The 12,489-nt window shown below is 42.9% G+C and overlaps 1 protein-coding gene across 1 annotated transcript; it reads right to left on the bottom strand.

Annotated features, from left to right (window-relative positions):
• Positions 1-846: 846 nt before the first annotated feature.
• Positions 847-11,784, bottom strand: LOC122394905 (zinc finger protein 574). Its single transcript, XM_043392118.1, has 6 exons — positions 11,644-11,784; positions 10,530-10,685; positions 2,497-2,741; positions 2,118-2,407; positions 1,720-2,029; positions 847-1,652 (listed from the first exon to the last, which is right to left on the bottom strand). The coding sequence occupies exons 1-6, from the start codon at positions 11,782-11,784 to the stop codon at positions 1,373-1,375; spliced, it is 1,422 nt and encodes a 473-aa protein (XP_043248053.1). The 3' UTR covers positions 847-1,372.
• Positions 11,785-12,489: the final 705 nt, after the last annotated feature.

The following is a 12,489-nucleotide window of genomic DNA, read 5'->3' as shown; positions in this document are numbered from 1 at the left end:
ATTAATATTTGTTAAGTAAAGATATAGAGATCTCCATTCATCTTTTTCTTCTTCAACGATCTATACAAGGTCATTGAAGGTCACGGCAGGTTATAGATGGTAAATGCCTAATATTTTAAATATAAGACTGCAAACATTGACCAGTATTAATGGTCACTATTTCGAGCATGCATTATAACCTAAAAATCCGCCATAATCGAATGGGAACTTGAACGACCTTGTATTCCAAACGAATAAAGTTTCTACCTCTCCCTGTATACTCAGATAACTTGTATGAGGATAAACGTAACACCGAATGAAATTCCCCGAGTATTGTAAGAAAAATAAAAAAAAGCAACTTCTCGTTTGAAAATCGATCAATAATATAAACATCCTGGGATGATTGCATCGGTAATATTGTCAACACTTATGCTATACCACAGCAAGAACTACGTTTGGTATTATAAATTGATAATGTGGCTAATAACACGTTTCCTCTGAAGAATCATCGAGCTTCGCTTAAAAAAAAAAAAAGAATCACATGATCGAAATAGACTCTTAACATTAATATGCTTTATATGTAGCCGTATAATCGTCCAATAAATGGTTTTTAACGATAGAAAATATTCGTATACTTCTATTTTAAACGAACTCCTTATCCGAATAGCGTTTTATCAACTAGTTTTACGTAACGCGTTTCAATATTGAATGATGCCGATACGGTATCATTTTTTTTTTTTAGAAACTATTGCTTCGAAACAGTGAATTCTCTAGATCGTGGAACGTACGTATAAAAAAATATAATAGCATTGAGAACAAACTTGTACATCGAATAGCGGATACTGCTAATGGTTAAAGATGGCGGGAAGCTAGCTATGTAGGAACGTATACTATTAAGTAGTTGCATTTAAATACCGACGCAATAGTGGAATCTCTTACCATAAATCAGTATCGCGTCAATACCTAAACAGTTCACGAATAACGTATGCCTTAATTCATATACATACATACGGGACACACAGTAGTACTTCTACGATTATTCCGAGATTCTTATTTTCCTGATATGTTGCGTAATGCGAAAAATATCGTTCTCTGTGATTCGTTACCGAAGGCGGTGCACTTTGTGTTAACGGACGTTAAAAGTATACGACGGTTTCTCGAAGCTGCAACGAATGTGTTTCCCGTAACGTAAAATAAAACGACTTACCTCTCTGCGACGATCGTTGTGCACGAACATACTACTGTGCATCTCTTATTAATAAATCAGTACATATTCATTACAATCACAATATGCATGACAATCCTATGCAAAAAGTCCTGGTCGAAATGGAGTGGAGAACTTGTACTATGGTAAGACACGAATCGATGGTACGTATTGACAGGAAGGATAATTCTAGCTGCATAATCCCGACGGATCGACGAGACCGCGTGCAATGAGTTCCGCCGTCGCCGGGTCGCCAGCCTGTTTGACACTAGAGTGCTGGGGCGGCGTTTGTTGCACGTGGGGTTCGAAATGCGAGCGCACGTGGAACATGAATTCGGCCTTGTCCGTAAAATCTGTACGGCACATCAGACAGAAATGCCTCTCGGACGCGTACGGTTGCGGTGGCGCCGTCGACGCTGGGAAATAAGGAGCAGCGTGTTGTGGCGGGGCCGACGCCTCCAAATGAGACCTGCAACGGAACGTGTTCGATCGTTCAATCGCCCGATCGACCAAAATCATCGTTATTACAAACTTACCGAGCATGTTGCATCCATTCTTCTCTCGTGGCCAATGCTCGACCGCACAACTCGCACGCCCAACTGACCGGTTCCTCTTTCAGCTTGTGTATAGTGTCTTGTCGAGTTTGCTGCTGCTGCTGCTGAGCCTGTTGCTGCTGCTGCTGTTGAGCTTGCTGTTGCTGCTGCTGCTGCTGTTGAGCCTGCTGTTGCTGCTGCTGCTGCTGCTCCGAATTCGGGGCAGCGGGCGTAGACAGCGGCGCTACCCCCGGTCTGTGTCTAAGTTTGTTCATGTGAATAACTAGCTTATCTCTGCGCGCGAACGCTTTTCCTACAAACAACAGGCCGTCCGTAAAATTAATTAAACCCAAACAAGCAATACCCGCCGCCCGTGGACGCGATGCAACGAACTCGCTTACCGCAAACTTCGCAGGAATACGGTTTCTCCCCGGTATGGATACGCATGTGAATAACGAGTTTGTCCTTACGGGCAAGCCCTTTGCCGCATACGGTGCAGGCGAACGCCTTTATCGCCGGTTCGCCCGTATTGGTAGCCTTCGATGCAAATCCCGGACGAGACGGTACATTGTTCGTCGTTCTCAACGGTTGATTTATTGTCGGTGCTCTGCTGGCGAACTGCTGATCCATCGCACCGGGAAACGGAGGCATCACTCCGCCAGGACGCATCGCCGCTGAGTAATCCGGAGACCTATTTAAAGTTGAATCGATAGTACTATGGTTTCCCGTCGCCGGAACGTTTGGACAACCGTCGTAGGGCGTAAATATTAAATTACCCACCACGTTCCGAGGGAACGTAGCACGCGCACGCCGTCGTCGTAGCCGAGGCCATCGTCGGGCAAAGTAAACGTGGGATTAGGCGCTTGAGGTGTTGCAGGTGGGCCAGGACCTGCCAGCCTCGCTTGCGCCGCTTGTTGTGCCATGTGTTGCTGTACTGCGGCATGAGCCACCGCGTGCGCTTCCGCGTAAGCCGATCGCTGCTGCTGCTGCTGGCTACCATTAGACATCTTGTCCTTCTCCGTGCCCTATTAATCGTTTATTTGCTCTTACACTGTACCGTTTACCGACACGGCCCGCGCAGGATAAATCGCCACGCTTCGCGGGACATTATTAGAATCGCAAAGATCGACGTTTTCAACCCTGAAGTGGAATAGCCCTCCACAAGTTTAACACGTTCACTGCCAGACGAAAACCGTGCAATTTTCTGCAAGACTACAATTTTGATTTTAAATGATTGCAAACTGCATAACATAAAATTTGATTCGGTACTTATTTTTGTAAATTCTATCCAAATTTATTTCCCTCGATATTTGAACATGAGAATTTTTCTAGTTTCACAGTGGAAATTTTGTTGAATATGGATGACAGTCAACCTGGTAACCTAACATTGTATAATGTATGTAAATGTGATTATTTGAAAATTTATGTAATCCTCTGTTAGTTCATTGTGTTTTAAATGCTTTAAAGGAGAGTTGATTTCCATTTACCTAACCCAGACCTAATCCAAACCACAATTTTGATTCTAAATCATCGCAAACTGCATAACATAAAATTTGATTCGATACTTATTTTTGTAAATTTTATCCAACTTTATTTCCCTCGATATTTGAACATGAGAATTTTTCTAGTTTCACAGTGGAAAATCATGGGTGACGTGACAGTCAAAGTGTTAAACTAACATGGTATAATATATGTCAATGTAATTATTTGAAAATTTATGTAATCCACTGTTAGTTCATTGTGTTTTAAATGCTTTAAAAGAGAGTTGATTTCCATTTACCTAACCCAGACCTAATCCAAACTACAATTTTGATTCTAAATCATTGCAAACTGCATAACATAAAATTTGATTCGGTACTTGTTTTTGTAAATTCTATCCAAATTTATTTCCCTCGATATTTGAACATGAGAATTTTTCTAGTTTCATAGTGGAAAATCATGGGTGACGTGACAGTCAAAGTGTTAAACTAACATTATATAATATATGTCAACATAATTATTTGAAAATTTATGTAATCCTCCGTTAATTCATTATATTTTAAATGCTTTAGAGGAGAGTTTCTTTTACCAATTTAATAAAAATCAACATTAAGTAAAATAATTCAGTTGAGATCAAGAGTCCATTTAAGGGTTAATCGAGCAAATTTTGTTTTTGCTTCCAACAAAACTGATTCGATATATCACGTTCGTGGTTATAAGTTTCTTTTATCGCGTTTAACTATTTATTGGATCTTGTTAAAACTTCCATTCAACTTATTCGCGTTTTACAATTCTTCGGTAATTTTCTATTCTTTCTCCGTCGACATTTTCTTATTATTTTCGAGAGTACATTACAACCGACGAGGATCGTGCTCGATTCGTCGGTTCGAGATAAATTTTGTTTCAAAGCAGCAGATTCAAATAAAGCTACGCGTAACGCTACTACGCAACAGAGCGAACTCAAATTGCTTTGGAATATTGCAATCATCGTTTATCAGCGTTACCAAGCGATACAAGAGTCATGGTATGACTGATATCACCGGTTTTAAGAGAGCTGTCTGAAAATACCAGATTAAATGTCAATAAACTCGATGCATACGCGAGTGTAACAAAACAAAGAAAAACGAGTTCCCAGCCCGGCAAATACGTAACAGAGACCGAGAAGCAACAGATTTTCGTTGAAACTTGTAATTCTGCTGAACGCACGCTATCGCGAGGCACAATGCGTTAAAAATGATGCAATAGTCGGAGAGCCACGGTAACGATATTTATAAAATCCATAGTCACTACTAATGCGTGATTACGTCGATAGTAGCCTGTACCGAGAGACAATATTTCGCGTTATTTTTATCGCTAACGATGTCGCAACCGATATGGGAAAACGATTAATCATGGGAACAGTACCGTAGCGTGAGAGCGCGTTCGGTGCCAAATATCTGTTAACGATAATCGATATTCGGTAGGAACCGAGTTTCGAACATTCGATCCGGAAAAAACATATTCGACTCCCTCGAATCTGACGGGAGGATCTTTCGTTCGAGTATCGCGAAATTCATAGCTCGAACGACCAGAAGGAATCGAGTAAAACGCGATACGGTGCGTTCAACGTGCTTCGATCCGTTCGCTTGTATCCGAACAGCGCCGTAACATTACGCGTACAAGGATTCCGCGAGCAACAACGATTTTGTCCACGTGACGATTCGTCCTGGAAGCCAAGGTATCCCTGAACCGAGGATCCCGAACGACATCGAGCGCATAAAAGACCAAGGGGGGAGTTTCGAAGGAGCCGAAAAGATCTCTCCGACGCAGGCTGCTCCGTCAAGGTCCTCCGGGAAAGAACGATGACCGAAAAGAGAGAGAGAGAGAGGAAACGAACGGAAGGGCATAAAGGGCCGGTAGGAGGAGGGAGAGAGAGAAGGAGCTTAGCGTACAAAGCCAGACACGATCCGTTCTCTCCACAAAAGACGGTTAAACGTTATCGAGCAATCCCGGGGTGCTCACGTACCTACACTTTGTCCCGATGTCGGTGCAGAGAACCGGTGGGGGCGGGAGGTTCCTGATCCTGGTGTATATCACAAACGACGTCACAATCAATTCGACGTCACGTCACTTTGTCCTCGTTCCCATGGTGGTTCCCCGAACTGGGTGAAAAAATCGAAGAGCTACCCACGAGGGGCCGGTTCGACGAGTTCCCGTAGCACCACCGATCCGCGAGGAGACGAAGACGACGCCGGTGCGCTCGGCGTTCTTTCTTTTCGCGACGCCACGAAAGAATCTCGCGTTTTACGGGGCCGACCGTGTGTCCCGTGGAGCTAGCCGCCGATTCCCGGCGCGGGAGGATGTAAGGACAAAGAGACGAAAAAACGCCTGGTTGGGTACCGGGCGGTGGGGATGGCTAGAGAGAGAAAGGTAGACACGAGGAGAGAGGGCAGAGGGAAAGAGAGGAACAACGACGAAAGAAGGAGCTAGGTCTCGGGTAGAGAGAGAGGAAACGAGAGATCAGAGGGCAGAGCGAGAGAGAGATACCGAAACAGCCGGTGACACACGAACGCAGCGCGGCGTAACGATATCGAGTGGAGGTCCCCGCGGAATGCACCCGTGGCGGGCTTGGACCGAGGCGAGAGAGACTCGCAAGCTCCACGGACAGGACAAAAACGGGACGCGAGGAACACACGCTGCTGGCGTATCGGCGAATGTTATGGCCGGATCCGCGAAAATTGAACGACGTGGCGCGGGAACTGGGCACTGAACGACGGACACCGCGAACGGAAACACGGCGGAGGGAACAAGAAGAGCGTACTCTCGGGGAGTAGCGATACGCGGACGAGACAGCGCGGTGCAACGATATCGAATGGAGATCCCCGCGGAACGCATCGTGGCCGCCGCGACGGCCAGAGCGAGAAGGAGGAAAGGGAAGAGAGGGGTATACGCGAGAGGGGGGACGAGAGGGGGTGAGAGGCAGAGGGGGAACGAGGCAGGGACGCCCTAGAGAGGCGAGTATAAGCGCGAAGAGACCTTCGTGTATACCTAGCGTCGTGTATACAGCTACCGTGTGACTCGGCTGCCGGATACATACAATGACGGAAGAGAGCCGACCGTAGAAGCCAGCAGTCGACGACGACGACGACGGCGGCGGCGGTGGCGGCGCGGCGCTCTGCAGTGCGTCGGCCCGCTGACCTTGACACTGACATTGACTGAGCGAGCGAGAGAAACGAAGGCAGACGGCATCGTACGACCCGGGTACGGTGTATATGCGCGATTAGGCGAGACTAAACGCGGTGTCCCGCGCGAACCGACGCTCGTCCACGGGACACCGGCGACGTTTTGCTCTCCGTTCAGCGGTGGAATCGGAACGCGTCAACGATCGCGGAGCCCGGGTAACGAGACTTCGTCGATCGTTTACGGACGTTTCTTTCAGAGGGCAGAGAACAGGTTTTCGAGAGACGCGGGCCTGGGCCTCCTCGTTGCACCTGTGCCCGGGACAAGGAGATCCAAGGGGTCAACCGGGCGGGGAGGGGATCGAACGATCTTGGATTGGGGAGCGACGAGACGCGTGGGAGGGAGAGAGAGAAAAAGGGAGCAAACCGGGGGTACGGTTAAAGACGAAGGAACAGAGGAGCGAGACCGCGAGCTATCCCGAAGGAAAGGGAAAGAAAGAGGGGACTAGGCGAGACGTCGAAGAAAAGGAGAACTCTGACTTTCGCTTTCCGTGCGCGACGCAGCCTAGCCGCGGAGCGTCGATCAATAGTGCCGCGACGGTTGCACACACACACACACACATACACGCGCGCGCACACACAGATGCACATACGTCTGACGCGTATAGGTTCTCCGTCCTCCGTGCTTGCGCGATCCCCGTCTCTCTCTGGTGCCCTATCTGTTCATCCTGCACGGTTATCTGTATATTATCCCTTCCACGTCTCTTCACCGATGAGCCGCGTGTGTGAGGGTGGAATTATTGGGATCACGCTTCGTTGGATAACGTAGGGGTGAAGGGACAGAGAATCAAGGACCTCCGGCTACCGATCAGCGACGCCCCTCGTTTCGCTCCTTCTTCGTTGCTCTCTTTCACGCGCCTCTGGGTGCCTCTCGCGTTCTCCCCGACCCTCGTCCTCCGACGCTTATCGGGTACCGCGGAGCGCGCGGGATCAGCGCGAAGGGAAGGCGGAACGAAGACAGAGGTGGTACAACCCGGAGCGCGTGTCGCGTAAAGGGCTTTTTACGCCGCTCGAAATGTGGAACTCGTGTCGGCCACCCATTCGACGCATAAAGTCACTTTAACGCGTCGTGTCGGAAATTGCCGTGCGAGTTTATGAGCTTGTAAAGAGTACCCGAGTACTTCCTAGGATACGTACGAGGCGACCCGCGATAGCCTGGTTCCACGGGCCTATTCGTGTACGGGGCTTGTACGGCGATAAATTCCGACCCGCGACGCCTCGACCGTTGGGGGGTTTGAAAAAAATAAAGAACGGCCTCTACTCTCGCGTCCGTAACGCCGCGCGCTTTATGTCAGACTTTTAACGTACCTATATTAAGCGCGCTGTCGCCTTCATTTGTAAGGCACTTGCTCCCGGTCGTAAACCACGTGGTCGCGGACCTTAAGCGCGTCCGATGTCTCGTGAAATCAATTAGGAGCAAATAAACTGGTACCCCGTAAACAAGCGCGCCCCGCGGATTGCAACGTTCATTGCTACGTTTAGTGTTGCGAATATCTTAAGACCTATCGTTGGAAACGTATCTTTGATCCATAGCTTTCGATGCCACTAATGTCTCTATGTAAGTACAGTCAGAATCTTCAAGGTTATTTGAAGGTCAACTTTGTTTTTTTTTTGTTCTTGGATACTCACCTTATACATATAAACATACAGTAAAATCTCGACAAAATAGCTGGATAGTTATGCAATTATTGAGATAGCCAATTTAATAAGCAGTCCTTCGCTTAATACAGTACAAGTATCGAGGGTGCATCTATAAAGACACTACCGTGCATTGTAAACGATACTTGCAAATAATCATATACTGGGTGTTCGGGCACTCATGGAAAAAATTTTAATGGGAAATTCTAGGGGCCAAAATAAAACGAAAATCAAGAATATCAATTTCTTGACTAAAGCTTCGTTAAAAAGTTCAAATTTCAAATCGTTCTGGAAAAATTATTTTCTATTGCAGGGGTCAATTACAATCATTTTTGGTGAATAGACATACCCATGAAATCCTAACCATTTTCGAGAAAAAAATTCGAGTATGTGGTCAAATGTTTCGGGGAAATTGAAAAATTTCAAATCATTCCTCAAAATTATTTTTGGTTGCGGGGGTCAATTACTATCATTTTTGGTGAATACACATACCCCTGAAATCTTACCCACTTTCGAGAAAAAAAATTAATAATCTGAGTTGATGGTTCCCCGAAATTTCATGTGAATCTTTAAAACATCATAACTCCTGAACGGATTGGACGATTTTAATGTTTCAAACTGCAAACAACGCGTCTTTTGGTGAAGAATATGTGGGCATTCCACAAATATTCGAAAAGTTGCTCCTTCACGCCGAAAACTAACAAAAACCTCATAAAAATGGTCCAATATTTAAAGAGCCATAACTCCTACAATAGTGAATGTATTTCATTGAAATTTTTTTCTGATGTAAAGCTCATGGATACCTACAAAAAAGTATTAATCAACTTTTCCATGCAGCGTCAAACAAATTTATTAAAAATAAAATACGAATTTTTAAGAAAAACCGACAGGGATGCCCAAATTTTTCGACGAAAAGAAAAATTTCGAATCGTTCTAAAAAAATTATTTTCGGTTGCGGGGGTCAATTACAATCATTTTTTATGAATACACATACCTTCAAAATCCTACGCACTTTCGAGAAAAAATTCAGTAAGTGCCTAAATTTTTCGACGAAAAAAAGAAAAATTCAAATCGTCCTGGAAAAATTATTTTCGGTTGTGGGAGTCAATTACAATCATTTTTGGTCAATAGACATACCCCCGAAATCCTGCGCATTTTCGAGAAAAAAATTCAGTACAGACGAAACTTTAAACGTTATTAACTTTTTAACAAAGCCTCCATCAACAAATTAGTATTCTTGATTTTCGTCCTATTTTGGTCTCTAGAATCTCTCATTAAAATTTTTCCCAGGGGTGGCTGAACACCCTATATAAATCGATACAAAATGTTATATAAATATTCCGAGCAAACAAGCAGAAATGGTACTGTTAATTGGTACATTAAATATTGGTGTCGACTAAAAGTCACTTAAAATCCATCCCTTTAGAGAGATATTTATGTATAGTGTTATTTTTAATAAAACCGACCAACATTTGGTAGTTCATATATTAAGATTTATTCCACGTTTCGACTCTGCTCGGATTATATTCAATTTGTCGCTCAAGGTCGCATCCCCAACTGCAAATTACACCAGACATTCCTACTTCCACGCAACACCGACTTGCCTCTTTGATTGAGAGACGAGTGTACTTCAAATCAACGTCAAACGCTTCACCGACAACGTTTACATAGACGCTGCACTCACCCACTCTAACTTTGACCGACTTTATACGTTCACCGATACTCGCAAACATCGACACGTGTTTCCATTTGTATTATTTGTTTATTCACGCTATCGCAAATAGGGAAACATTTTCCCGCTGTATCATCATTTATTTTTACATGAATGGTATAAAATATAACATTGAAAAAATACAATTGAAAAAGTGTAACATCTTTTTATTATATATATATATATATATATATATATTTTGTAAATGAACAAAATTCATCAAATGGTGGATTACAATTTTATCAAATAAAATTTTATCCGAGCAGTGTCCAACCCGAATAATATTGATAAATAGATAATGTCGATGGTAACGGTTAGAATCAGATTCGTAGAAACAGAGTCGGTGTAAATATTTGTCGCTTTGAAGTACGCCCTTCAGAGACACAGAGTGCATGTGTCTCCATGTTTGCGGAAAGAGACGAGAGATGGAGCGACAGAGCAACGAAATGATAGATGGGGGATTACCCGCCAATAGCCTTGAGTGGTCAGTTGGTTTTGATTCGACTCTAAATCTACTTTTTCCTTTCGTTGTATACGAATTTTCAACATTAGAATACACCGATAATATATTCACGTGCTAAATTCATCGCCCCGCGTTTCGCAATTTTCGTTGCAACAACAAATAGTATTGTGCTAACGAATGGAAAGTAAACGATGTATTTAAATTTTACGCGCATGCAATACCAGCGCGTTAAAAACGACGAAAACAAAAATATCGTGGATTCATTTCGATGGAAGAAATAAATAAACGAGTACTTTTATTTTACCTGGATCACCGTTGCTGCGAGATGCTTCAAACTATCCGCGTAATTTTTTAGCACCGTGTCTGTGGTCATGCAGCTTACACGAAACTCGTAAAACATGTCCAGTTTATACACGCATCTCTGGCAGATATTTTTTGGTAATGCATCCTCTTTCGTTATCTGCAACAAATTTCATATTTCAACGTTCGCGGAAAGAAAATTGAAACAACCGTAAATATTTATCATCAAAGAATCCCTTTATAAATATTTGTACACAACGATAGCGATAAACTTATCACAGAAAATAAATCACAGTGAAAACTGTATTAGAAAGAAAAGTTTATATTAACTAAAAATACCTTATTTATATTAAATTTAAAAATAATTTACTAATAATTTATTATCTTGAAATCTGTTCGGATCTAAAATGACAAGTAGACCCAAAATATTTAAAAATGCAAAGTATAACGAGCACCTACAGGATACGGTGCTTTAAGCTAATTGTATTGCTCTCTGAATAATCAATGCTTAAAGCACAGCATTCCTTAAAAGGAACAAAAACATATAGATAAGAAAATGTTTAAATTCTAAATTTAATCCTCTTGTATTGTTACATTCAAATATTCTATATATGTGCATTAGGCTGTTACATTTGAGATCAATGCTTCTATAAAGAGCACACGAGCTAACATGAAAAATACATAACATGATAAGAACTTAATTCTAATCTTATGTAAATCTGAAGCACATATGTTACATGCAAGTATGGTGATAGTATGGTGATACTAAACTGAATCCATTATTATAGAATGACTATAAAATCCCATTCCATCGCTCTTTCCTAAACCTTTGTAACAAGCTTCTTCTATCTTACGAAATCCATTCATAATAATCGATACTTTAATACAACACAAAGCTTAATTGAGAGATAATGTAAGAGAAGTTGCATTTGTAATGATGGAGAAACATATTTGTACCAGCTTTTTCTAAATTGATTAATCAGTAAATGTTAACATAAACTCGATTGTACAAGGCACGCGTTTCAAAGAGAATCTCGTAAATATAGTACAGAACCGAATAATAACTACCCAATTGAACGACGAGAATTTTTGTAACGCGAGACAAATATTTGACTTACCACAGCAGGAATGCAGGAACGTATTTTGAAAAGTAACTGCCGCTGTTCGCCTTCTTTGTCGAAGATCTGAAGCTGATGGTTACTCTTCAATGAGCAAAGTCTGCACAGTTCGGCAAAATTGAAGTCTTCGTTCATTGCCATCCTTTGGAACCCCGGTTAAACACAAACGCTCAGCGACTATAGTTAGGTTATGCTGTCCGCGACCGTTCGTTTTTTCGTAATTGTTCGACGTAACAAGGATCACCGCCGACGCGACGAAAAACCGCGACCCCGCGGAAATGAATCGATAAACAAAAAGTAAGTCGATCGCGACGAACGTTAAGAAATGTGAATTTCTAACGAAACTAAAATAACGCCGCCATTTGATTCTTTCTCTGTCGCTGTTGTCCAGCATGCACGATGCCCGACTCCACATTGCGCGACACGGAACCACCTGCTGGGTGGTGAACGTACCAATAAAGGGTTGTACACCTCGGTAAAACAGTTAACCATAAAGGAAGCACACTACAGTTGAAACGATATTAATTTCCATTAAATTACCTGGGGGTGTGATTGGAGTTAAACACAATTTTAAACTAGGACTAGAATATTGTTTTGAATTTAAGTACTAATGATGGACTTTTTTTTAATTATATACAGGATATTCGGCCACCCTTGGGAAAAATTTTAATGGAAGATTCTAGAGGCCAAAATAAGACGAAAATCAAGAATACCAATTTGTTGATGAAGGTTTCGTTAAAAAGTTATTAACATTTAAAGTTCCGCCCGTACTGAATTTTTTTCTCGAAAATGCGCAAGATTTCGGAGGTATGTCTATTCACCAAAAATGATTGTGGCGTCGCCTCC

The sequence above is a fragment of the Colletes gigas genome, unplaced genomic scaffold (genome assembly GCF_013123115.1).
Source record: "Colletes gigas isolate AHSC1104 unplaced genomic scaffold, ASM1312311v1 Colletes_gigas_Sc00001, whole genome shotgun sequence".
Taxonomy (NCBI): domain Eukaryota; kingdom Metazoa; phylum Arthropoda; class Insecta; order Hymenoptera; family Colletidae; genus Colletes; species Colletes gigas.
Note: the sequence above shows the minus strand (reverse complement) of the source record. Positions and strands in the feature narration are given on the sequence as shown.